Source organism: Paecilomyces variotii (genome assembly GCF_004022145.1).
Source record: "Paecilomyces variotii strain CBS 101075 chromosome Unknown C8Q69scaffold_1, whole genome shotgun sequence".
In the NCBI taxonomy this organism is placed as follows: Eukaryota; Fungi; Ascomycota; class Eurotiomycetes; order Eurotiales; family Thermoascaceae; genus Paecilomyces; species Paecilomyces variotii.
In genome coordinates, this window is record NW_021167140.1 from 3,821,487 (window position 1) to 3,847,133 (window position 25,647).

The following is a 25,647-nucleotide window of genomic DNA, read 5'->3' on the forward strand; positions in this document are numbered from 1 at the left end:
GCGAAGACTGCTGTCGTATGAACTCTATGATTGCTGATCTTGGCTTGGCCTCATTTAATCCCAGAGTAATGTGGAAGAACTAAGAATGGTGTACAGTTTGACACGGTCATCTTGCGCCGAATCCACATGTTTATCCAAGTGCTGAGAGTGAGGTGAAAATGCAGTCAACCGATCACTAGTCAAGTGGGTCACGAAGATCTATGTCTCACAATATGCAGGGAACTTGCAAATCTTCAAGAGATAATATAATCATGATGAGATCGCAGTGCTGTCTGTTCTTCATAACAATGCGCAGACTCAAGATGTTTGCTTCATCTGGGGCTGTCTATCAGCGGCCCATACGGCCGTATCAGAGCCCATCTACGGTTGATCTATATCGCCCTCTGCATTGAAAAACCGACATCCTAGCCTTCAGTGCTGGACAAGGATATACTTGAGATAAGTGTTCTGTCTCATATTTCCTTGGCAGCTGCATGCGATTCGGAAACCACGATTACATCCCAATATACATTATGTCGAGTTGTCAGGCCCCAGGGCATATCAGCTCATCCATCTGAGTGATAACAGCAGTATATGTATGTACTGTACATCAGGAGAAGATATCACATGTGGCTCAAGATATTCGCCTGGACAGGTTGGGCAGTCATCCCTGACAGCCTACAGACCTATCCTTACATTACTAGACACCGGACAGCCGAACCAGGATATCCATGCTGAATATCACCGAGACATTCCTGGAATCTATGCTAGGAATTGCACCAACGTCAGTTTCAAGCTGAGGGGTGGCAAACGCCCTCATATGCTTGCTCTTTCCAGCAAATGGTACTTCGCGCTAAGACAGTTTTCGGGACAGGATTTTCTCTTCAGTATTATACGTATCAAGTCTATATTATGGACTCTTCCCAGAGATTAATATCCAGTCATTATGAGTCGACGCTCAGATTTATGCATACACGGATCAAAATCTTGTTCAACATGACGGTAGCCCCAAAACTGAAAGCGCAAGGGACTTCTTCCCCTGTTGAACATGTCTTTGTCTCGCCTCGACCTGCACGTATCCAGAAGATGGAGCCGTGACGGTGGTCGACGTTTCGAATCCCTTCTTCGGAACCGACTTGACGTATTGCAGCTCCTTCTGGCTTTCTCCACTATAAATAGCCCACGACGTAACCTCGGTTGCTCCATTCCAGCTCATATACAGATTTGTCGAGTTTCCCGTTGAGCAGGCAGCAAGGCTTGGGGTGGTGTCTGGTTTTCCAACCCACTCCTGACGGAATCCACGATACGAGGAGGAGTCTGCCGCAAATTGTACTGTCTTGATCCAACGGCCGCTGAAGTCGTATTCTTCGATTTTAGGGACCTCGCCATGATCCAGAACAACATGTCCGTTGCGAAGCGGCTGGTAGCTCCCTTGGGAGATGGCGTATATAGGGTCGTTGGGATTTCTGAATCGCTTGATGGTCCTGGCCTCCTTTGACTTGAGGTCTAGTTCGAGCAGAAGGCCTGATGTTGGCCTTGTTCCATTTTGGTAGTAACTATTTGCGTTATCGTGCAGGTGGAGGCGGACTCGATCTGACCCTTGCCCAACAAAACGTGCATTGACCAAGCGTGCATTGTGTTGATAGCAGAAACCAGCGTCCGGACCGAGCTTGAAGTCGCCGCCGTCTTTGCCCTGTGAAAAAGAAATACGGATGAGCCCCTGTCCTATGATATGGGATGTACACTATCGGAACTAACCTGCAATCTCCAGATCACTGAGCCGTCCTTCCCATTGATCAGGAAGATAGTACAGTAATATCGGGACGACACCAGATATGTGTTGTTTCCAACCAAGGAGACGGCGTTCATGTGGAAGTAGTTGAACGCATCCGACGGCTGACTTCCTTCACCGTGTAATGTTTCCACGGTCTGGTTTATCGGGATGTCATCTCTATGCTCAAATGAACTCCACCGATACACCACTTTGTTCGTCTTGATGTCGATCTCATAGAATAACGAGTCTCTGAGCCAACCATCTTTGGGTCCCCCAACACTTGTCAAATCGGCTTTCGTAACATTGGTCGCGGTGACGAGGATAGTGCCGCGGTCCGTGACGAAGTTTTCGTGGATATCTACATACGACGGGTAGGTCATGTTATCGCCGCTGTAAAACACGCCATCTTCCGTGACCTGTGGAAGAGACACTTGGTGGATCTGCTGATATGACTGATCTAGGACTTTTATCACGCCGTACCCGAATCCTCTCGGGTCCGGGAAGGCAGTGCCAGTCCAGTAGCTGATAACTGGGCGTCCTTCGAACGTATGTGCCTGGAACCCAAAGGCTGTTCCAGTCGGTCCCTGCCAGATCAACTCGCTATTGTGGTCAGAGATGATAATCGGACCCTGATCGGCTGCATCTGCGCCGGTAGGAGTGATAAAGAGATATCCTGTGGAATTGGCATCGAGGCCAGTGACGTTGGCATTCTTGGTGACTTTCAGCTGCGGCGGGTGGTAGTCAACACTGCGGAATGTCTGGTATGGCCACTTCTTGGAACCGCTGGTACTTGCAGCAGAAATACAGTCAATGGCTGCGAGTCCCAGGGCGAGGAATCGCCACCATGACTGGTGATGGCCGTTGCGTGATTGCGCCATGGTTGAAGAAATCTGGGGTAGATTAGGATTCCGAACACGAAGACACAAGAAACAGCAGCGCCCAGCTGAACGGGAAAGCACCGCAAGACGCCCTATTTATCATGTATCCTTTCCAATTGGCCCTCCCAATGCTCATGTATCCAAGCTTTTCAGCTTAAGTGGGGTTGAGTGAGATCTATCGACCGCTCCGTCCGCTGATCATTTTCTGTATACAGTAAGTTTCTAGAGGGAAGAACGGCCAGTTTACGAGTCAATAATTGCAGCCACTGAAAGGACCTGCATATGTCACAAAGATTTCTTCGATTTATTTGTTTTCTAGCGTAGCCAGGGATCGATGAGCGACCATTTTGCCTTATAATCCATCAGCATTAGCTCTGTGTATGCATTGACAGGTGTCGTGTTTTAAGTCGCGGTATCTAGACAGTAGAGAGTCGTGTAGATTCAGACTGGGATCGGATATGTCGGACCGAGATCTTCAGAAGCTTATCAACTTCCCCTTTCCCCGCCGAAACCAACGCAACGGGACAAATATACGAATGATGGTAGAATGATTACACTGACATGGATGATTATGTGTCGCAATCTACACAATGCTGCCAATTCTCTTAGGTCTAGGCTTCAATTGACCAACTAGTAAGCAGGTCGTGTTTTTTCTCCTGAATAATTCCCAGTCGTATCTCTTTTTAGATATTCTTTATCGGTCGCGCTTTACTTACGCTAGGGTTAAAACCGTCGATCCCACGCCCCTGTTCTATTAGAAGTCTTTGGCTGCAATGCGACGTCAAGGATCCGAGACGTCGGGTCTTATCAAAGATTGTGATGATGATGGTCTTTTGGCAATTGTTGTCAATCTCTATAGTTCGTCGCCATGAGCAGCGTAGATTTCCTAAACACCTCCCCCTTTTCAGGAGTTTCTTTCTGGTGATATTATTTTCTTATATGTCCTCATGGACTACGGGAAATATATGCAATTCAAGTAATTCGTATGCTGGAATGAATCCATTGTCGATTCTGGAAATGGCATGGACGCGTGGTCTGATTTGAATCATTTGGCTCATATATCAAAGAACCTGCACCAAATGGATGATATGACGGATCACCTGGACGTACTTATGCTTTGTGCGCCAGCAATAATCAAGAATGGTCAGCATCCATTATTATCTAGTACTACTAGATGGCGTCAAGCCGCAATCAAGAAATCAAAAATAATCGATGTTTTTGCACTACTTATTCCTTTTATTCATCATGAAGTGGTCAAAGTGATAGTAATCATGATATATTTGTTTATTTGATTTCATTTCTTTTTCTCATTGAACATATAATCCATGTAATTAATATAATATTTCGCTGCACCCAGAAAATTCAAGCAGTATGAATGTAGTAGCTGACCCCATGCCAGGGAGATGTCAGTATTTTGGTTCATCACGTATTGGGATTATGAATTGCGATATTTTATTTCTTGATGCCCTTCTCCCTCAGTCTCTGCTCGTCATCGTTCTGAAGTTCCTTGTCAATCTCGGCGCCTCGAGAGGGGTTGTTGCCGTGTACGACGGCCTGATGCCGTTATGTTAGTATATATATACTATTCATGTGATGATAATGGTAATGAGTAGAAGCTCGATTACATACCGGCTTTGTAGGGTCCTGCTTGCTCAGTTCCGCCTCAGGGTTGACGGGTTCCTCGTGTCGTCTCTCACGCTGCTCCTCTCTCGCGAGACGGTTGGCGATCGAGCGCTCGTCCTCTGCGATGCGTAGTTAGTAACTGAATTCCTAGTGGGTGTGCTCATTGAATGATTGATAGTTGTATCATCGTGCTAAAAGCATCAACACTCACGAAGATGGTACTTACTGGTGTCGTTGGGCCGGTGGCTGTGAGGCTGGCCCTCCTTGTATCGCTGTCTCTGGTTGACCTCCGACTGAGGGGCATTCCGCTGGTCACCATCCTCATAGATAGAGGGCTGTCCGACGTTGGAGAGACCTGCAGCACTCATGGTTGCGAATTAAGAGCGATATAATATGCGGACTCTTGAAAAGGAGAATCTAAGTCTCGATGCTTTCGCGAAGGGATCACTGTTTGGCGTAAAAAATTGCAAGTGAGATTCTGGTTCTTGAATGATCAATTGATCTGAAGGATCAGATAGAAGTTGCCTCTTACCATAGAGATATATATGGTTGGGGGGAGCTCTCGACAAGACTGCTGGTGGTGATGTCACTTGCTACTACTTACCAATGAGGTCACTCGTGGGGCTGCCCGGGAGCGGACAGCTGGTTGGCGTCAGACAGATCTTCCAGGAACACAATCATGATGTGAGAAAATAAATCAATTGCAACAATACAGAGTGGGGAAGAGCGACGTAGCAGGTTCTTGGGAGGAGAAGGAGGAGGCTGGCAGCTGGTTTGGTAAGTTGGTTGCATGTTCGGTCTTGAGTACATGCGTTAGTTATACTCGTCATCCCGACTGGTTTGCCCGCAATCTCCAGAACAGAAGATAGAAGACCAAATTGTATTAAGTGGAAAATCAATTGGAGATGTTCAGCATTCGGACTTACAACATATCTCAGAGCAATAAGCTGTTGGTCAATTTACCATAAGCGTAAATCTTCGCATCCGGAGGGAATATGCGTTTGCGTGCTCATACTCTACATAAAGCACGCGACACCTATCCTTCGCCCTACCAACAATTCAAGGTGATAAGAAGATACCGCATGCGACAAGTTAACGCTGAGGGGCCTTGTGCTACCTCAGAAGTCTATCGTGGGACCAGAAGTTTTATATAGCAACAGGTCTCAGGAGGAGCATGCTGCATCTTTCCGCGAACTATCAGGCATCGCGATCCGGACTTTAAGAGAACAACTTATACCTTGTAGTTGTATTTGACCAGAATGTGTATTCGCCGCGATGGTTCCTTTTGATAAATCCCGAAGACCTTCAGTGTTATATTTCTGAATTTCTTAGAGGCCAGATCTTCAACAACAGAACGGGTTTAGAATGAGCGGTATCCTATGAAAGTAATCGAGAAGTGCATCCATCTTAAGACACAAGGAAAACCCATCTAGACAGTTCGGTTCAGGTCATAGTTACCTAACCATGTACTTAGGGTAGCTCATGCTAGAGCTCCAGGGATATTTTGGTTAACAGCCTTGGCTGGATGTGGGATCTTGCGAGAAGAATGTAAGTAACAAGATGGTATGAATCGTGTAAATCGAAGTATGTACAGAAAGACGTAATTTCAGACAACCAACAACCATATTGCGAACACTTGCAGACACGCATGGGATATCCTCATCATCTATGGCAGATATAAAAGTTTGGTCCGGCGATAAAGAAAAGTTCCAATCGGAGTTTAGCGAGGGGCCGCGCCCGATCGAATCGCGCGCCGCAACTTTTCTACCCCGGCTTTTCTTTTCGGAAGATCTCGATCGTTGAGAAACTTTCCCAGCCAATTTACAGTCCTAAGTACAATCAACAAAATGGGGAAGCGCAAGGAACTAAAAGATGGCGATGTCGAGATGGGCGGCACAAACCGGCCTCACGACGATGACAGTGGAAGCGAAGATGTGCGCCCTGCGGAACTCCGTTCATGTGAAGTGCGCAAGTTACTGATCCTGACTTTAGGACGTTGACATGGTCAATGTCGACTTCGAATGGTTCGACCCGTCTGAGATAGATTTCCACGGTCTCAAAGTCCTTCTGCGACAGTTGTTCGACACCGACGCCCAGATATTCGACCTGTCCGCTCTAGCAGACCTGATCCTATCGCAACCGCTCCTAGGTTCGACAGTCAAGGTCGACGGCAAGGACTCGGATCCATATGCCTTCTTGTCCGTACTGAATCTGCAAGAACATAAGGTAGGTACTCTCTATTGCGTATTGGGCCGCATACCACGTCGCTAGGAGAGAGAGCTGTCACTAACCGCCGATCTAGGACAAACCCGTCATCAAAGATCTCATTACCTATCTGCAGCGCAAAGCCTCTTCGAAACCCGCCTTCTCCGCTCTCTCCTCTCTCCTCTCACAAGATCCCATCGCGCCGATTGGTCTTATAGTCACGGAGCGCCTCATCAATATTCCTTCAGAGATTGTCCCTCCGATGTACACTATGCTCCTGGAAGAGATCGCCTGGGCGATTGAAGACAAGGAACCATACAACTTCTCGCACTACCTTATCATCTCCAAGACATACCAAGAAGTGGCCTCGAAACTGGACATGGAAGACTCGCGACCAAAGAAAAAGAAGAGAGCTGGGGATCAAGAACCTGAAGTCTTCCTCTTCCACCCTGAGGACGAGGTTTTCCAGCGACACGCGCTATGCCATGGCGGGTTTGAATATACGCATCCGCCGGATGAAGGTGCCTCCGATTCGAAGAGAGCTTTCCAAGAGCTGGGAATCAAACCGGCCGGAAGTCTGATTCTCATCGAAGCTTCCAAGTTCGAAGCTGCGGTCAAGGATGTGTCCAATTATCTGAAGCCTCCAGAATAAATTGATTATGATGGGGAAAAAGTCTTTTGTTTTGGTTAATCTGGTTCATTGAACGAGTTATATAAAGCGCGCGATCATCGATTCTTTTCCTTCCAAACGGTTGCAGGATATCTGAAGAACAAGAGAAACATAATTTCGTCTATTTTATTCCCACGATGCTCTATTCCCACTTTGTTCCTTTTAGACGCTGCATGAGATATTCCACTTCTACAATCTTGGTTAGAGGAATAACACATTCCTAAAAACTTTCTGTCAGCAGGAGCTCCGGCGGGCACCATGTATAGAATGCACAAACCTTGTACATCGACACGACCGCATCCACATTGATCTTCTGGTTGGCCTCATCAGGCGCCGCGGGGTCGGTGCCGTACGTTTTAGCCTTCAGTCGTAACCTCTCCAGCACTTTCTGTTCGACTTTGGCATCGGTTATGGCGGCGTCAATCCCGTCAATATCCCCAGCCTTGATCAGCTTCACGAACCTCTCGGGGTCCTTTTGGAACTTGGATTCCGCAACGAACTTGCCAAAGTGAATCCGGCGGGAAAGGGCCTGCAGGCAGCTGACGTCGCACGTGGCCGAAGAGCCGTAGTTCTCCTTTGCCTCGCCACGATCTTCACGGCCAAATTTTCGACAAGCCGCAGGCAGGATCTCTTCTACATAGCGCTTCTTGATGATGTTGTTGACGTTGACATCGTTATCGTGCAGGATCTTGGGGTATTCGAGCGGCTGCAGGATAGGCTCTTCGAGGGCGTCGGGGAAGAAAGGATACTCGTCAGGGGACTGGTAACGACGGACTCGTGACTGGAGACGCTCTTGTTCACGAAGCATATAGTCCATCAAGCTGAGGTCGCTGCCGGGGATTTTCACCCCACCAGGGACATAGATGGTTCGATTCAGAGGAAACTGAACGCGCTCGATCAGGTGAAATGTAATCGTATCCTCAAGACGGCTATAAGTGCCCGGGTGAGCTGTCTGGGCCGATATCACATAGGGTGTGTCCTTTCGTCCTGGGCAATGCCGACACCCGCGGTAGGAGGGGCAGCAAAGGAATTTCCCCGCGACTTACATCAGTTGATAGCGAATGTTGGCCAGATCCAAGGCCTTGGAGGCATCAGACAGATCAATTGCCAAGTCCATAATGCTTTTGCTTCCGTCGGTAGCGTCTTCAACACGGGCTGTTTCGAGGTTGTCTAGAAAGAATGAGCGAAGGGCCGCACTGGAGCTCTTCTTTTCTCCCGCCGATGACGGGCGACCTAAATAAGCTGCCCCGGATTTTGGTAAGCGGCAGTGCATCATTAGCTGGTTGGTTAGCCATAGCGATCTAAGCGTTACACAGCATGAGGGACTGTTAACTATGTAGTTAGAACAATGGCATAGCCTAGCATTCTGCGTGCATTCTTCACTTGGTTGCATATTGTGCTTGTAAATGTATAGCAATCGCGATCATACCAACGGCAATCAACGGTGAAACGCTGCACATTATCGGAATTGGTTGGTATGGGCCGAAGCCATACTTAATAACGACCGGGAATCAACGCTTCGCCTGTGCAGTGTGTCTGGAAGAATCTGAGATTGATTTGAAACAAATCTGTACAGTATAAAAATGTACTCCGTAGAACAGAGCGATACGATTTCCAGGAGCAGTGGCTGAAATCGAAACAACCGCTGTGAGACTGTTGCCGTCACGGACCATACGGGATGATACGGCGGTCGGAGGACATCGCCATTATGGGTTGGTTACACACCCAATTCGCGGGGAGGTCGAGAGATTTAGGGACTGACTCGGGCAATCGAGCCCCTCCTCTCTAAGTTAAACTAGGATTAATTATCTGCTGGAGCTGGTGGGCGTTAACTAAATCATAAGTTGGTTACCGCAACTCTGCTGAAGAGCGGCGCAACCGGACAGGGCCGTATGGTAAACAGTGCATACGGGTAAAATTACCCTCCGCGCAGAAATTCGGCATCTCGTGCTGCATCTCCCAAAGTCGGCAAAACACTCTTTCGCAACCAAAGAATTCCGGCAGCAAACAGTCCTCTCTCTGGCTGAACTCTCCGCTCTGGCCCCGACGACTAGTTGGGTCTCTGATTCTCTCCGCTCCGTCCACTGTGTCCCATGGAGGAATACGGCCTCGATGACGGTCGATCGGCGGCAGAAGGGGACTCCCTTCTGGGGACCGGCTTAACGGTAATGAAGAAGTCGATTCTCATCGCAAGGACACGCTGACGTCCAGACTTAGACGCGCCATCTGGAGGCATTTGGCCGAAAGGTGACCTCGACAGCAAATCATTTAATAGGCCCTGCATCCGACCCGACGGCCAGTCACCACTATCAACATGCCATGACCGATATACACCGCGAGTTGCGGCGTCCTACCGTGCAGCGCAGGATATTCTCCCTGGCCCATACAACCCCGACAGATCTCGTCCGCTCCAAACTGTCGACCGCTGAGATCCAGTCGCGCGCAATAGCATCCGTTCCGGACGAGCTGCTCAACAATATCCCCGAAGATTCGAGCACATACTCTTTATTCCAAGGCTTCCAAGCCTCTCTGCCCGAAGACGACCTTGACCACAGAAGATCTCACCGAAGACGATCTTCAAAAGGCCAGAAACAGCTCAATGATGTGGAAAGAGGAGGCGCGCTGCCTTCCTCGGCGGGCGGTCTGAAGAAGGAGCGGGAAGTTCTGAACCACAGGCTGGAGATGATGGGCATTCGCAAGAACATGTGCAGCGCAGAGATACATGAGATTGATACTAAAATCGCGAACCTGCATAATATGCGCAAGATTGTCCTGGACCGGCTGGCCGGTCTGGAAGTTGATGAGGCAGAGATCGAGCGCGAATGTGAGTGACGGTTCGACGCTCTCTATAGCGACGGCAGCTTGCTAATGATCGCAAAAATAGTGATTGAGATCGATAATAAATTGGAGGAAGTAGGAGAAGAGGAGGAAGCTGAGGAAACTCCAGTTACTGCGACGACTCCGAAGTCTTCCGATCCTAACGGTTCCTTATCATCCGAAGACCAGGCCATGGATGCATCTTTTATGTCCGAGTCGATCTACCAGAAGTTGCCGTCGCCCAAGACTAAGAAATACCGCTCTATAAGTATGCTAACTCGAATAATGTTCGATGAGTGTGTCAAACTGACCGGCTCTCGCCAGGAAAACGTTCAATGCCTATTCTGCATGAACATTTCGAGCCCGGCTCCCTCATCAAGGAGATACAAGCGCATAACGATATTATCACGGCTCTAGACTTCGATTTCCCATTCGGCACCATGGTCAGCGCTGCATTGGATGATACTGTTCGGGTCTGGGATCTCAACTCGGGGCGTTGCCAGGGATTTTTGGAGGGTCACCATGCCTCCGTGAGGTGTCTCCAGGTCGAGGAGAACATTGTTGCTACGGGTTCCATGGACGCGTCTATCCGTCTCTGGGATCTGAGTCGAGCCAAATTCGCTCCCAAAGATAACCGCATCAACAGGAGCAGTTCCGAAGATGAGGACGATGGACTCAACTATGGCGAGGACGCGCACCCTCCACCGGCCCCGTCCAGCATGGAAGATTGCCCTATTTTCTCCCTTGAGGCTCATGTGGCCGAGGTGACGGCCATTCACTTCCGAGGGGACACGCTGGTGTCTGGCTCTGCAGACAAAACCTTGCGACAGTGGGATCTGGAGAAGGGACGTTGTGTGCAGACTCTGGATGTTCTCTGGGCAGCTGCCCAAGCCGAATCGTTAATGTCTTCGGCCAACACCTCCGGCTGGCGACCTTCGGGGCGACTTCCTGACGCCTCTGCCGACTTTGTCGGTGCCCTCCAGTGCTTCGACGCAGCCCTGGCATGCGGCACTGCTGATGGTATGGTTCGCCTTTGGGATCTGCGAAGTGGACAAGTCCACCGTAGCCTGGTGGGACATACAGGACCTGTGACCTGCTTGCAGTTTGACGATGTACATATTGTGACAGGTAGTCTCGACCGCAGTATTCGGGTAAGTGTCATTCATGATATAGTTCTAAGCTGCTGTACCTTTGCTAACGTAATTTCTTCTTTTTCAGATCTGGGATCTTCGAACTGGATCCATTTACGATGCCTTTGCTTACGACAAGCCCATCACTAGTATGATGTTCGATAACCGTCGGATTGTGGCTGCAGCTGGAGAAAACGTCGTCAAGGTCTACGACAAGGGAGACGGCCACCATTGGGACTGCGGTCCCGGGGTGGGCATCGATGAGGATGATAGTGCTGCTCCTTCCACGGTGGAGCGCGTCCGCCTGAAGGACGGCTATCTCATCGAAGGCCGTAGAGACGGCGTGATCGGCGCGTGGACATGCTGAAGTGACCTCGATTTGACGATTCCATAACCCAACTCCACTACGTCGCGGTGAGCACTGCATTTTCACCCTCTACGAAGGAGACACCTCCTGTATACTATTTTCATGGTTATAGACTGTAGGGCTGGCGACAGTCTTAGTATGGGGGATGATCTGTAGAATAACGTGTGCCATGGGCTTTCTCGCGCTGGATTCCTGCCAAACCAGCGATGATGCTGTCTTATGTCTCGATGTTGCCTTGCTGTGATTTAGCGAATGTTACATAGTACCAACATAGATCTCCTTTTATTCAGAGTGTGGTGGTTCTGATCAGAGCTGCCGAGAAGGATCAACTCTTACTGGGGTTTCTCATAAATGAACCAGATCTGGCAACATCTCTCGACGCGTCTCGACGTGACCTCCTATCCACGTGATCAAGCTCGGACCACGTGCCGAAGCGCGCGCGGCAAAACAAAGCGGAAAGGCATCTTTGTTTGGGTCTGTACAGCAAATCCTCAATTTAAATCATTAAGAATCAAAGCTGTTTTGAGCTATTTTCTCGTCCGATTAACCCTTTTCTTAGTATCTTATTTCCATGCGTGGTACTAAGCATTGATCTTAAAAACACGTGTCTGGTGGTCTTGGGGGAGAAGAGTATGCTACGATAGGCCAGCAGTTTACCTAGCCGCTCTCCACGAACCGAGAATCTGCAATATCCATATCCCTATGTACTGCGGTATCTGCCACGGAAACAGGCATTCGTATCGTCCAGTCATAGGTGCATTGATCCGGCTGCATTACGCTGCAGATCTTAACATAAGATCAGCTAGTTGATAGTCTTATTGGCTACATCTTCAACGCAAACGGGGAGCCATAAACCTCGCGCTTGTCTTATGATACTGGATCTGCAAGGCAGCTGTGGCACTTTACTTGCATTGCTGCTTGTTAATATCAGGTGTCACTTGCTTGGGTCAATCTGGAGTTGACATATCTGGGTTGTCACTGGCTGTGTCAGAGAGACCTGATTCTGAGATTACCAGAACCTACTGGACCTAAGAGATAGGTAAGTTGCATGTCCTCATGGCTTGATGGCTGTTGTTGAATGTCATCATGCTCTTTCTGTGAGCAGAACATTTGTTTGTGGCATCTCGTTTGTGCAGCCTTACTCTCCGGCTCTGTTTGTTATTATCCCTTTTGTACTGCACCATGCGGCTCAGAAACAACGTTGACAGATTCTGCCACCTGCACGGCAACATACTGCTTCACTTCTCCAGTCACGGTCCTGTCATCTTATATTTGTCTCATGACTCTACTCTGCGTTTCTTTCTAATTTGATCTGCTGGTTCATTTTGTCTTGACATTTCTTTCTGTATTTCTCTTGCCTACCTGCATGTTATCCCTCGAATGATCTGCTGATTTGGGGACATCATTTCTTCTTCTTTCGGTTTGTGAAACTACCATATACTGATTATTATGTGCAGAACTCGTCTAGCTGATGCTACTCTTGAGGTGTGCGCTTTGAGGAGTTAATATCAACTTATAATATGCCACCGAAACGGAGTTCTGGCCGCCGGGCTGGCTCCGTCATATCCAATCATTCCCAACTCGCTGCCGGCCTGTCAAGCCCTGACGTTTTCAACCCCGGCCTACCAAGTATCCGAAGCAAGCAGTCCTTTGCTTATGGCTCGTCGAAGACCCCAGCCTTGCCTCGCGAGCTAGGCACAAATGTCTCAATGGGAATCTCAGAGATGGCTGAGACTATCGACGTAGGCCTACGACAAGCTCATGAACGCGACACCACTATCGACGAAAATCCACGAAATAGGAATCAGCGGATGGCAACACGCTCACAAACACGTTCTGTCTCGCGAAGCCCGTCCCCCGTTGCGCGTCCGACTCGTCGTCCCGCTGCCAGTAGGTCTCCCGGCCGTCGAGGGCGTCCTCGTCGGGAGCCAACTCCTGACCAACAACTGCTGGATGCACTGCGCGAAGAGACTCAAAGCCCATCCCCTTCCCCTCCAAAGCTATCTACCATTCTGGGTTCTGACAGTAACCCCGATTCTACGGCGCCTCCCACGCCTCCTGTGCCACACACCCTCTCCACAGATACCACTCCTGTTCGTTCGAGTTTCCCTACTACACACCAGAGTCTGCGACCTGGGACATATCCGCGTTTGGATCCTACGCCTGGGAGGTTCCGATCATCCCCAGGGCAAGATGCCTCTGCGCTGGACTCGTCCCGGTTTGAAACTTCTTCAGTCGATAACATGTCGACAGTTTCCTGGAACCTGGAGCGTGAGATTCATGACGCTGAATTGCAACGCACGACAGAGAATTCTACGTACAGACGGCAAGGACCGCATGGCACAAATATTACAGCCCCACCAAAACGTCCTTCCGGACTTTCGTTCTCACGGGATATCATTGAGGAGGAGACTGAAGAATCTGAGCCTAGTCCTGACCTCACACCAAGCTCAAGCGCTCAGTCAAGCCCTGAGCCGCAGCCCCAGCCCCAGACCGAGCCTGAACCGGAGCCTGAGCCGGAACCAGAGCCGGAACCAGAGCCGGAACCAGAGCCAGAGCCAGAGCCTGAAGTCCAGCCTAGCTCAAAGCCAGCGAGAGAGCCTACGCCGGAGCCAAAGCGTGAAGACGGTTTCTCAACAGCGCCCGCACGAACTATTATCCCTCATACTACCTTTAGAGAGCCCTCTACCGACGATGCGAGCACAACATCTGAACAGCCTTTTGCGGCCCGTACAGTACCTCTTGCTAATATCAGGACCCCCCAGATTCTTTTTCCGCGGATAAACATCAATTTTAAAATGGTCTTTGTCGTGATATCAGTGCTGGTTGCTATAGTGGCCAGTTATGCATTCGCTGTGCTTTTAGCTTCTGGTTCCATGGGCTCCGCTGTCCCCTTCGGAAACCGCGTCCCTTATTCTCTGAACGCGTCAGAATCGGAGTTCCTCAGCCGCATCTCGGGGCAGGTTGAAAGACTGGGTACACAAGTGTCATCGATATCTAGGGAAATGAGCTCGATGAGAATGGAATGGAACAAAGACCCCACCCATCCAACAATCACTCAACCAGTTGCTCTAGTTCCCGCTGAGCCTCCCAGGGTCAACTTCTTGTCACCAGGGACTGGGGCTGTTATCGATCCATACATGACTAGTCCCACAAGTGGCCGTGCGAGATCGTTCCTTGGACGTATGTTTTTCGGAGCTTCGAAAGACAGTCCTCAAGGGGTGCGAGCTCCAGTTACTGCCCTGACGCCTTGGGATGGGCTTGGTGACTGCTGGTGCAGTGCTCCTCGCGATGGGCTTTCCCAGCTTACCGTTATACTCGGTCGCCAGATAGTGCCGGAAGAAGTTGTGGTAGAGCATATTCCCAAGGATGCGTCCCTGGAGCCGGGAGTTGCCCCGCGAGAGATGGAACTCTGGGTGCGGTATGTATTCAACCAGAGCACGGTCATCTTAACGGACCCTTCCGTCCCCAATACGTCGCCATCTTCTTTATTGGGGTCTTTCATGGAGAAGTGGTTCTCCTCTGGTCCCTCCGCCGCCCAAGATCCCTCTCCCGCGCTGAAACTGTCGACCCACTTGCCACCATCGAGTTCATCGGTCTCATCTCTTCACGACCTAGTCTTGGAAACCCTGCGTCAGACTTATCCTCGCGATGCAGAAACAGCTTACTGGGATGATGCTTTGCTGGGGCCGTCATTTTACCGTGTCGGCAAGTGGCAGTACAATATCAATAGCGAGGATCATATACAGCATTTTAGCCTTGACGCCATCATTGACTTGCCAGGTCTCCGTGTGGATAAACTTGTCTTCAGGGTGAATTCTAACTGGGGGGCGCATGATACCTGCATATACCGGCTACGACTATATGGACATCTGTGAACATCCTCATATACTTACTGGTTTCGCCTCTTCGCTGGCGGCTTATGACGGTTAAACGGGATATTCTTACTTGAATTGTTTTTTTCATCTGATGATTTGCTGCAGCTCCGTTGGTTAGCCTGCCCTGTTTCCTTCACGTCTTCGACGGCTGCACTCCAACGTCTTGATCGGTCGCCGATCTTTTGGCTGCTGGATCTGCCCTCAGGAGACATGAGATTCTTCCTTTCTTGTATCATAGCTTTTGATTCCCACCAGTTGCTATTCTCTGGGCTATTTTTATGAAGACTTCTAGTGCTTTGGGAGCGCATCCTGCTTTGTTCCATCTGCTTTTCCACTTATTCAGATGCATTTCCGGGGAGGCGTGGCGATATACCTACATTGTTCCGGGTTTCATCCATTTGGTGCGGGCTAGTTACTCTTTGGGTGTGGTCTCAATTCAATTTTCCTCTTGCTTTTTTTTTTTAATCATGAACCCTCTCGCGGTGCACTTCCATTCGAGCTCCTATACCTTTTCGCGCTTCATAGTTGTGATCTGGCTCTGCGATCTTTTGACTGGAAACTGCGGAAAGAGATAGTTCGGTTTTCGGAATTTTATAGACAAGATGATGAATATGATAACACCATTTTTGATTCTTCAATCCTTATGCTTTTTGTGGTGCTGGAGCTATATATATATAAGCTAGAAGAGAATCGTAAGATACTAGACCATACTTGATTGCATATTGTATATTGATTGACAGTATTTGCATCATCTAATAAACACAGTAGTTCATCTAGGCATATATAAACCTACATATCTTTCTTGGTAAAAATCCCATACCTCTCTGCCTGCCTAACAAACAACATAAAAAAAAATGCATCAAACACTCGTATCGAATTCCGGATTAACCCACGACGCCTGCGGCGACTTTGCCCGCAAAGCCGCCCCATATCGCTGCAGCACAGCGAAGAGTGGGATCCCAGCGAAGAAAACAATAATGCCCTGTGCGGCGAATGTCCAGGTCCAGCCTGAGGATGCTTGCCAGGGGGCGATGAAGAACTGTAATCACCCGGGGGAGGGAGACGTTGTTAGTAGGTTGATGGATAGTGTTGTATTTGTGTAGTCTGGGCATGTTTGAGTTGATAATCAGTGGTGACTTACGGGATTGATGAAAGCGCTGAGATTGAGAAATACAGCGTAGAATGTGATGACGCTCATTGATTGTAGCGGGTAGCTGTCGACGATGTAGCTGCTGATTACGGTATTGCCGATCTGGATGCCGGCGGCGACTGAGGATTGTGTTAGATAAGTAAGTAAAGTAACTACTTGGTGCTAATGCTATGTATGTATTGCCTGGGAATTGGGAGGGTTCCTTTTTGGAACTTACATAAGAAGAAGGCAATCTGGCCAACTATCCAGTGGTAGCCTTTATCGATACTGATACCCCAGACGATGAGTCCGACTATGTGTGTGTGCATGTTAGCTTTGATGCAGATAGAGTAGAATGTGACGATAAATAATGTCGATACTCACTAGCAGTGATCAGAATAGCAGGATATGCCAACCACAGCCGCATCTCAGCAACGCGAACATTGTTGTTTTTCTTCGCCATCTTGGCTACGATATAATCGCTGAGTGTGCCAGAGAAGAAAATCTCCGAGAATAAGGTCCCCAGAAGTAGTCCAAGGAATAGCAGTCCTTGGATTAGTGGGGAGTAGTTGACATATGCGGCTGGAAGCATCGTGATTACTGATAGCACCCACCAGTACCACAGGAAGCAGTAGCCTAAAACGCCGATGACGACGACAGGGAAGCGGAACGTGAGCAGGAAACGTACGATCGAGTCCCATGGCTTTGGGTGGCGTACGCCGGGGACGGGCTTGATGTTCAGAAAGAAGAGCTTGGTGGTCCGGGGCAAGTCGACATTCTCTACGGTGCCCTGCTTATGAGCGGCCTTTTCAATGTCGGTTGTTCCTGGTATATCGTTTGCCAAAGGCATTTGCTGAAGCATCAGGTTTCGTGGGTATAGCGTTTCCGGCATGAAGAACAGCTCGAGGACAAGAAGGGCCGCGAAAAGGATTGCGTTGAACCAATTGATCCAGGCGGCGCTGACAACGTTCAAGAAACCGCCAACTAGAGAGCTATCAGCAACCCACATCTGGCATGTTTTGTGCAACTAGACTTACATGTTGGTCCCAGAAGCAAACCAGAGTCGATAGCTAGCACCCAGAGGCCTAGCTTCTGGCCACGCTCATGCTCGAAGAAAAGATCGCCCACTGGTCGTTTGTTAGATAGTGATTCTCGTCTGAAGCGTACTTATTACTAGGAACACTTGCCTACAGCCATTCCTACAGTCGATGCAGGACTCACACCAAAGCCTTGAAAAAAGCGAGCGGCCATGTACCCGCCATATGTGTTCGCAGCACCAGCACCGCAAGTTGCAACCAGTGCGATGATAGTTCCCAAGATGAAGATGATGCGACGTCCATAGATGTCACTAAATGAGGACCAGAACAAGGGACCGACGGCAAGACCCAGAGCTGGGATGGCGACCGTCCAATTGACCTGAGAGTAGCTGATGCTGAACTGCGTCTGGATCGCAGGGAAAGATGGCACCGTTGTCGTCGTAATATATGTGAACAAGAAGTATCTTGGGGGGATCCTGTCAGTACTTTTGATATGCTGGCATGATATCCTCAGAATAATGCGAAGACATACTTGAACATAACGATACCTAGGATGGTGTGCTTCCGCATACTGGACCAATTCAGAGGATCCAGGGGGTCAGCCGTTGGTTGTGGGTGCAGCTTGACGCCATCCTTGGTCACCTGGGGTTTGTTGACATGGCTGTTTCCCACAAGGGTCGTGTTAGTAGGGATAGAGACGTTTCCCTCTTTCACACTGTTCGAAGCATCCGTCATGATGGGTTCTTTCGTCCCCGATATTGGCTCCTGCTTTTCGTCCATGGTCGGAATTGCACTATTCAGACACCGCGCATATGGATACCAGGCAAACACCACTTGTACTAGAACAGTTTTCAGGTACTATGCAGATATCGAAGTAATATAATAGTTATCAGGGCAATCCAATGACACGTCCCAATTCTGGATAAGAAGAATTGGCCAGGATGTTTGTTACGCCACGATATCCTGACGCCCCGGGCTGGTTCACGGCGATCAACGCTGGGGTCGTCCGTGTTATAGTAGTTAACTAGCAGGGGCTTATATCATTATTATGATGGCTATCTAGGGGAGTATATCTCAGTGTAGCCCCTGGCCGTCTCAGGGCGATCCAGCTTGCTGCTCATCAACCACGCGATCGTGATACAGTCCAGTCAATGTATTGTCGAACCTTTTACAGTCCACGGTCCCTATCATTATCGACCCCTGGCAAACTATTCTAAGAACCTCATCACTCCAATCATCATGGCAGAGTTCTTCGTGGCTGTCGTGTAGTTTGGCGCCGTTCAACTACCAGTTGCCTCTTGTGGACAATCATCTTCCCTGCACACGGCAGAACTTCTGAATGAGATAAGTAAGTCAATCACATAACCAACTATCCAGCATATTCATTATTATTACTGATCAAAACGACTTATCTGCGATCATCCCAGTGACTCTGCCACTGCCAGCCAATCACCGCCAAGCCGGGCTAGATAAGCGCTATCTGTTTATCACCAACTGTCGTCCGGTTGAATAATCGAATAATTGCAATTAATTCTGCAGAAACACTGTTTTCTATCTGAAGCTACTAAAATCATAGTTTATACTAGTTATACATTTCTGCACCAAGTTAATAACTCGAGAATGCCAATTTATTCCCCTTAACCTAAATCCAGCACTGATCTATGCTATCACCAACACGACAGGCAGTATGGTCCCATAGATAGCCAACTCAAACAGTCTGCCCAAATAGGGTATCCGATTGAGACAATCAATAAAATGGAAGAGGCAATGGTCCAAGCTTCAGGTATATTTTTATCTCTACAATGGGTCCGTAGTAGTCTTCCTCGGACCCCATCCATCCCGCCATTGTGGCTCGACGTGCTAGCACAACCATATTGTCATATACTTGACTAAAAAAAAAAAAAGAACAAAATCATGGCAGACAAGCCAGACGTGTGCATCTAGAGAGATTCTTCGAAGATAACGCAACTGTATCCCTGCTGCAGATAGTGGCCCCCGTGAGAGAACCGTTGATACTGTTTGGCCCGCATTCGCTGCCAGAAAGATGCAATTGGCACCGAGTGCACCAGTAATTGTGGTCTATATGCCTGCGTCACTCTGCTAATGCAACTTCCTTTTTGGTCTTTTGAAAAGATCCACGCGTTTGCTCCGGTGATCGGTCACCAAGCGGTCTTGAGTATTAGGTACTCTATCGTCCACTCCTACTACGGCTTACGGCCGGTCTCTACGGTCCTAAGACTAGACCACCAGGGACCACATACAGAATACAGTACCATTTAGTCACTCAATCGGTTACTGAGCAGGTTTCTGTGTGCTTATTGGCAGTGTGAGTGTCTGGGCATCAACATACCTCCACACATCACGATCTACCTAGAAGTAGAATCGAGGTCTATTTTCTACTCATGTACTTGACGTAATATTTCTCACAGTCTTGCCTTCATCAACTGTATTTACCTAGAGAAGTGTCTCGTTCCTATATACCGTCCTACAATGGGTAGCGATATCCCTCCTGCCAGCAATGGCAGTAGATCCCAGGGCGATGTCACCCCAACCGAATATACAAACCTCCTCCCAAAGCCAACAGATCAAGAAAGCGCCTATAGCCAGAATGATGGCGACCTTTATGATCTCAGCGATCGCGGCCAGTCAACCAGACAGCTCGTCGCGAAAGAGTTTCTGTTACTCTTCAAGGGATCTATACCGGTCATTCTTGCCTATACGCTGCAAAACAGTTTGCAGACAATCTCCGTCCTGGTCGTGGGCCGATCTTCGCCAGAGCACCTGGCAGCAGCAGCCTTCTCATACATGTTTGCCATGTGCACAGCATGGCTGATCGGACTGGGTGGAACTACAGCATTGGATACCCTGGCATCCTCTACCTTTACGGGAAGTTCGAACAAACATGATCTTGGCATCCTCCTGCAGAGAGGGTTCATTATTCTCGGACTCTTCTATATCCCAGTGGCTATTTTGTGGGCTTGCGCAGAGCCTGTGTTCAGGTTTCTCGGCCAGGATGCGACACTATCGCGAGACAGCGCCAGGTTTCTCACCTGTCTGATACCGGGTGGACTGGGATATATCTACTTTGAGGCTATGAAGAAGTATCTACAAGCTCAAGGTATGTTCATTGCGTCTTTCACATCCTCGCCCAAAGTTGATAATCGCTTCTAGAAATCATGCGCCCCGGCACCTACGTTCTCCTGATTACTTCCCCCCTTAACGCCGGGCTCAACTACCTGCTCGTATACACTTTCAAAATCGGCCTGTTGGGCGCTCCTCTCGCAACCAGCATTTCATACTGGCTATCCTTCGCCCTTCTTGTGCTTTACGCCCGCTTCATCGACGGCTCCGAATGCTGGGGTGGCTGGACACGCAAAGCCTTCAGCAACATGGGCACATTTGCCCGTCTCGCCATCATGGGTGTCATCCACGTCGGGACAGAATGGTGGGCTTTTGAAATCGTCGCTCTCGCAGCCGGTCGACTGGGCACGATCCCACTCGCTGCTCAGAGCGTGATCATGACAGCCGACCAAGTCATGAACACTGTCCCCTTCGGCGTAGGTGTCGCGGCCTCCGCACGAGTTGGGAACCTCCTGGGATCTCGCGATGCTCGAGGCGCGGCCCGCGCAGCCAACACGGCCGCCTGGCTCAGCATGTTCCTAGGAACCGTAGTACTCTCCATCTTGATGGGATCGCGACATCACTTCGCTGAGATCTTCAATGACGACGAACGCGTCGTCCGTCTCACAGCCGAAGTATTACCGTACGTTGCACTTTTCCAGATCGCGGACGGATTGAACGGTAGTTGTGGAGGGAGTCTACGGGGCATGGGCCGTCAGCACGTCGGTGCGGCCGTCAATATCGTTAGTTACTATTGCGGTGCGTTGCCGTTGGGCGTGTGGCTCGCGTTTCATGGCTGGGGTCTGAAGGGTCTCTGGGTCGGACAGTGCATTGCGCTCTATCTGGTTGGATTGCTTGAGTGGGCGATTGTTGCTCTGAGTAATTGGGAGAAGGAGGTGCAGAAGGCCTTTGCTAGGATGGATACTTCGGAGCGTGTTGAGGGGGGAATTGGGTCTACAGGGGATATGGATTGAGGGTTTAGATCTGAGTATGCATGAGATGTATAGATGGATGGTATGGGACTAACAAAAAGAATCTCGTTTTACGAGCACCGTTTCATAGCTCAGAATTGGATTTTATGTTGATTTTTGAAATATACAAAGTCTTTAGGATTGCTGCGTGCTACACAATCATGAAATCAAATTATTCAGCCTCATCAGTACAGTAACTAGTTATAGATCAAAAAATTGCTCCTTCTAGGCCTCGGCAATTACTTGAGGAGAGATCCCCTTGTTGCAGGAACCGGCTGATGTTGCGGCTAAAAACAGTAATGATTGGCTCACGTCATCGATAAGAAAGAGGTGATTCTCGCGATATCGGTCCAAACGTCCGCAATCGATAAGATAGCTACTTAGATAGACTATTTTAATTTCAATAATCTGGGGTTCGGTCAAGAATTGCCCCTCTCCCGCGGCCTTCCCTTTTAGGTATGGATGCACGTCACATCCTATCTTGTTGTTGACTACACAGAAATGGTTAAAGAGGGGAGATCGCAACAGCAATGATCAATTCTCTTTATTCATTTTTATGAGACCTCTCTCTGACTTGTTGTTATCAAGACCGATAAGGTAGGTAGAATCCCCGTGGAAGATCCGGAACGGGCGATAGAGAATAGACATCAACGTCATGGATTCCACGTTTCTCTTACCCCATCGACGACGATCCCAGCGATAAGCTGTGATATGGACGAAACCCGGAGATTCTCCTATTGGGTCAGCGGTACCTGGCTGTGCGGAATATAGGAATTTGCTTCTGTTCCCGTTGAGTTAGCTCGAGTGAGGTAAGAAAGGCCGGGATGAACATGCAGGCATATGCAGATACCTTATGCGGAATAGAAAAGATATTCTCCTGTTATCCAATTGACTTTTTCATGCTGACCGATGTTCCGTCCGTCTTGTCCCCAATAGGAAGGATATTGGAGATAGCCAGTGAACTAGCTTGCTCTGTCGACGGCTCACTCTGCTGTCCGTTGAGCGTGCCCTCACTCATAGACTCACTCCAGACATAGCGTGCTTCTAGGCCCATGAACTTGGATGATCAGGCCATGGAACCGGCGTCGTAGTCCATGATGGATCTATGCATGGAGGTATCCATTCCGTAAGACCCATCAACCACTGGAGGGTGAAATCACTATCGAATGGTCATCGATATGAATAACGTGTAGGTAATCGTTTAACATACCGTATCCTGTGGCCTATCTCCAAGTAAAGGCAATCACGGCCAGGGTTGTATCTCTCTCTATAATTCCACTGCGGGGGGGACTCTCTTGTCGTTAGGTAACAGCAACAGATGTGAATAATAGACAGGACTAAATCGCGATGTTGGATCTCCGAACCACTATCCCGCGGTAGAGAAAAGGGTCAAGCTCCAAAGTATTTTATTCTCTTTTTTTGTCGTAGTAGTAGACTGTTTCTTCAGCTTCCATGTTTTCAGGACGAGCTTTGAGCGCTGAGACCATCCCCCGAGCAGCTATATTTCTGAAGCTCGGTGCCGCTGCCAGCGTTCTGTTCCTCTGGTCTCCGTACAGCTTTTTCTTGATCTCTCTTCCCGTATTCATATTGTTCCTTGAGATAGAGAAGGAGATCCAATCATGATTGTTCCCACGTTGAGCTTTGTCGCCCTTGTGGCTGTTGCCGCTGCTCATGGCGATCACCGTCAGAAGACCATGGCTGGTCCTCACCAGGGTTTGTGGTACAATACCTTGCCTGGTGATGGCGGAAAACAGGCATGTAATCACGATCAAATGGGAACCAATCCAGTTTGAAGTCCGTTGCAGCTAACCGTTTGATTGCAGGCAGACTCTGTCTTCTCCGGAATCTCGACCTTCGGGCGACTTCCCTACTTCCCATGCTTGTCCAGTGATGAGGAGTCATATGACATTGCTTTCCTGGGTGAGTTGTCTTGAGTTCCCATATCTGAGATCCAGTTCTTTGAGTCGTTCTCTCGTGGGAGACAAGTGCCTCTTGAAAGTTGCGATGTCGTCCACAAGTTACTCGCGGGCTAGCAACTTCCGCTCCACAGCTTCATAGTGGACCACAACATAAGCTACAATTATCCCATACAGCAAGCTGACTTTAGCAATCTCATATTGCAGGAGCTCCTTTCGACACTGGTACTTCTTACAGGCCTGGTGCTCGCTTCGGCCCCAGCGGTATCAGACAAGGTTCTCGCCGTCTCAACCTCTAGTACGTTTTCTTCCGGGGTGACCCAAGCTTACTTACTTGTCTGTCACGGCAAAAAGGCTCACGAAAATTGGGGTTCAGCGGTGGTTATAATGTGCCATTAGAGGCGAATCCCTTCCATCATGAATTGAGGGTTTTGGACTGTGGTGATGTCCCAGTTACCTCGTATGTTATTCTCAACTTTCCCCTGTCTTGAACGACTTGCGCGCGTCAACCATTATTCTATAGATTCTGCTAACAAGCTGCGATAGATATGACAATGCCTGGGCTATCCAGCAAATCGAAGAAGGCCACAACAGCGTCCTCATGCGCAAGCCCTTCACCGACGCAAACAAGAAGGGTCTTTCGAAGGCTGGCAAGACCCTCCCCCGTGTCATTACCATGGGTGGTGACCACACAATTACCCTTCCTCTGCTGCGGAGTATTAACAAGGCGTACGGACCTGTTACTGTGATCCACTTCGATAGCCATTTGTGAGTGAATCCTTTGTTGGTCGCCTCGCGCTCAGAGCTGACACGAAATGCTTCAGGGATACTTGGAAGCCAAAGGTCTTTGGCGGTTCCCCTAGCAAGGTCGCTTCTATCAACCACGGCACCTACTTCTACCATGCCGCCATGGAAGGTCTTCTGAGGAATGACACCAACATCCACGCCGGTATTCGTACCACTCTCTCTGGTCCCTCTGACTACGAGAATGACGGTTACGTCGGCTTTCAGATTGTTGAAGCCCGTGAAATTGACACCATTGGTATAGCCTTCTAATACAAACGAGCTTGTTTGTGACGAGAAAAGACTCTAACTTATCATTCCACAGGTATCGACGGCATTGTCAAGAAGATCCGTGACAGAGTTGGCACTGAGAATCCTGTCTATCTCTCCATTGATATCGACACCATTGACCCTGCCTGTGAGTATAATACAGAAGGATATTCTGAAGTAAATAGCTATCTAACATTGACCTCTCGCAGTCGCCCCCGCTACCGGTACCCCGGAGACTGGAGGCTGGAGTACCCGTGAGATCCGGACTATCATCCGTGGTCTCGATGGCCTCAACTTCATCGGCGCTGATATTGTCGAGGTCGCTCCGGCTTATGATACCAACGCAGAGCTTACCACCATGTACGTTCCTCTCGGCCACTCGCTTTGATCTTGCCTACCATATCACAGTAGACATCCTTGCTGATCTCTGATTGTTGCTGTTACAGGGCCGCTGCCGATGTTCTTTATGAAGTTCTCACCATGATGGTCAAGAAGGGGCCTCTAACCCTCGAAGCATTTGAGTCTGAGGAGTTGTAAACAACTCTGGGTTCTGAAGGTTGCATGCTGAATAGAAACGACTTCAAACGAGATACGAAGCCGAATGGGAAATTATCCGGATGAGACTCATGCAAACATATGAAATCGTCCTTGGGAGACAACTGAAGAAGATTGCATTGTATTTAAGCATCAAGTAAGAGTAGATACCTACGTTGCTAGATTATGCGATTATACATATCTACTTGTTTCTGCGTTTATAGATAAATCATCCCGAGAGTTGTATATCACGGCTAATCAGCTGAAATCGGGTATCGTTGATCATTATCTATCCAGACTACACTGCTCCGTACAGAAACCATCGAAACAATGAACATTGGCTAGAAAACTAAGAAACAGAGCAATCCCAGTCATTTCCTCATCTCTATATCCCTTTCTCAAATACACCTTGATCCACCTCTCGTTTCGAAGCATCGCATCTTCATCCTCTCGCTTCATGCACCTTCTTATTATCTCCAACTTCCTCATAACAAACACGCCTTGGCAATTTTCTCACTGCAGACATCTAGACCACCATCGTGCAGATATGTGATCATCACCGTGCC

The 25,647-nt window shown here is 48.9% G+C and overlaps 9 protein-coding genes across 9 annotated transcripts; 5 read left to right on the forward strand and 4 right to left on the reverse strand.

Annotated features, from left to right (window-relative positions):
* Positions 1-970: 970 nt before the first annotated feature.
* C8Q69DRAFT_503601 (ASST-domain-containing protein) lies at positions 971-2,631 on the reverse strand (the record flags this gene model as incomplete). Its single annotated transcript, XM_028632504.1, has 2 exons — positions 971-1,672; positions 1,738-2,631. 2 exons carry the CDS (start codon positions 2,629-2,631, stop codon positions 971-973), a joined length of 1,596 nt encoding a protein of 531 aa, XP_028489749.1.
* Positions 2,632-3,776: 1,145 nt separating this feature from the next.
* C8Q69DRAFT_47795 (hypothetical protein) lies at positions 3,777-4,756 on the reverse strand. The gene is made up of 3 exons (XM_028631350.1): positions 4,481-4,756; positions 4,261-4,373; positions 3,777-4,185 (listed from the first exon to the last, which is right to left on the reverse strand). Exons 1-3 carry the CDS (start codon positions 4,620-4,622, stop codon positions 4,084-4,086), a joined length of 357 nt encoding a protein of 118 aa, XP_028489750.1. The 5' UTR covers positions 4,623-4,756; the 3' UTR covers positions 3,777-4,083.
* A 999-nt stretch (positions 4,757-5,755) lies between these two features.
* On the forward strand, positions 5,756-7,230 carry C8Q69DRAFT_47920 (protein bcp1). The gene is made up of 3 exons (XM_028631429.1): positions 5,756-6,188; positions 6,247-6,480; positions 6,557-7,230. The coding sequence occupies exons 1-3, from the start codon at positions 6,102-6,104 to the stop codon at positions 7,109-7,111; spliced, it is 876 nt and encodes a 291-aa protein (XP_028489751.1). The 5' UTR covers positions 5,756-6,101; the 3' UTR covers positions 7,112-7,230.
* Positions 7,231-7,271: 41 nt separating this feature from the next.
* On the reverse strand, positions 7,272-8,246 carry C8Q69DRAFT_394896 (chorismate mutase; the record flags this gene model as incomplete). The annotated part of the gene is made up of 3 exons (XM_028627670.1): positions 7,272-7,349; positions 7,407-8,058; positions 8,176-8,246. 3 exons carry the CDS (start codon positions 8,244-8,246, stop codon positions 7,272-7,274), a joined length of 801 nt encoding a protein of 266 aa, XP_028489752.1.
* An 819-nt stretch (positions 8,247-9,065) lies between these two features.
* Positions 9,066-11,619, forward strand: C8Q69DRAFT_47847 (WD40-repeat-containing domain protein). The gene is made up of 5 exons (XM_028631386.1): positions 9,066-9,294; positions 9,347-9,953; positions 10,014-10,214; positions 10,271-11,097; positions 11,165-11,619. The coding sequence occupies exons 1-5, from the start codon at positions 9,223-9,225 to the stop codon at positions 11,441-11,443; spliced, it is 1,986 nt and encodes a 661-aa protein (XP_028489753.1). The 5' UTR covers positions 9,066-9,222; the 3' UTR covers positions 11,444-11,619.
* A 1,344-nt stretch (positions 11,620-12,963) lies between these two features.
* On the forward strand, positions 12,964-15,321 carry C8Q69DRAFT_503606 (hypothetical protein; the record flags this gene model as incomplete). The annotated part of the gene is made up of 1 exon (XM_028632505.1): positions 12,964-15,321. The coding sequence occupies one exon, from the start codon at positions 12,964-12,966 to the stop codon at positions 15,319-15,321; it is 2,358 nt and encodes a 785-aa protein (XP_028489754.1).
* A 745-nt stretch (positions 15,322-16,066) lies between these two features.
* Positions 16,067-18,353, reverse strand: C8Q69DRAFT_427184 (putative MFS transporter). Its single transcript, XM_028628443.1, has 7 exons — positions 18,020-18,353; positions 17,632-17,951; positions 17,488-17,577; positions 16,835-17,434; positions 16,689-16,763; positions 16,463-16,590; positions 16,067-16,360 (listed from the first exon to the last, which is right to left on the reverse strand). Exons 1-7 carry the CDS (start codon positions 18,265-18,267, stop codon positions 16,181-16,183), a joined length of 1,641 nt encoding a protein of 546 aa, XP_028489755.1. The 5' UTR covers positions 18,268-18,353; the 3' UTR covers positions 16,067-16,180.
* Positions 18,354-20,464: 2,111 nt separating this feature from the next.
* Positions 20,465-21,659, forward strand: C8Q69DRAFT_453701 (mate-domain-containing protein). Its single transcript, XM_028629648.1, has 2 exons — positions 20,465-20,605; positions 20,659-21,659. The coding sequence occupies exons 1-2, from the start codon at positions 20,581-20,583 to the stop codon at positions 21,579-21,581; spliced, it is 948 nt and encodes a 315-aa protein (XP_028489756.1). The 5' UTR covers positions 20,465-20,580; the 3' UTR covers positions 21,582-21,659.
* Positions 21,660-23,197: 1,538 nt separating this feature from the next.
* C8Q69DRAFT_484714 (arginase family-domain-containing protein) lies at positions 23,198-25,084 on the forward strand (the record flags this gene model as incomplete). The annotated part of the gene is made up of 9 exons (XM_028631779.1): positions 23,198-23,332; positions 23,402-23,498; positions 23,702-23,792; positions 23,871-23,954; positions 24,041-24,262; positions 24,319-24,536; positions 24,603-24,695; positions 24,757-24,907; positions 24,994-25,084. 9 exons carry the CDS (start codon positions 23,198-23,200, stop codon positions 25,082-25,084), a joined length of 1,182 nt encoding a protein of 393 aa, XP_028489757.1.
* Between the last annotated feature and the right edge of the window lie 563 nt (positions 25,085-25,647).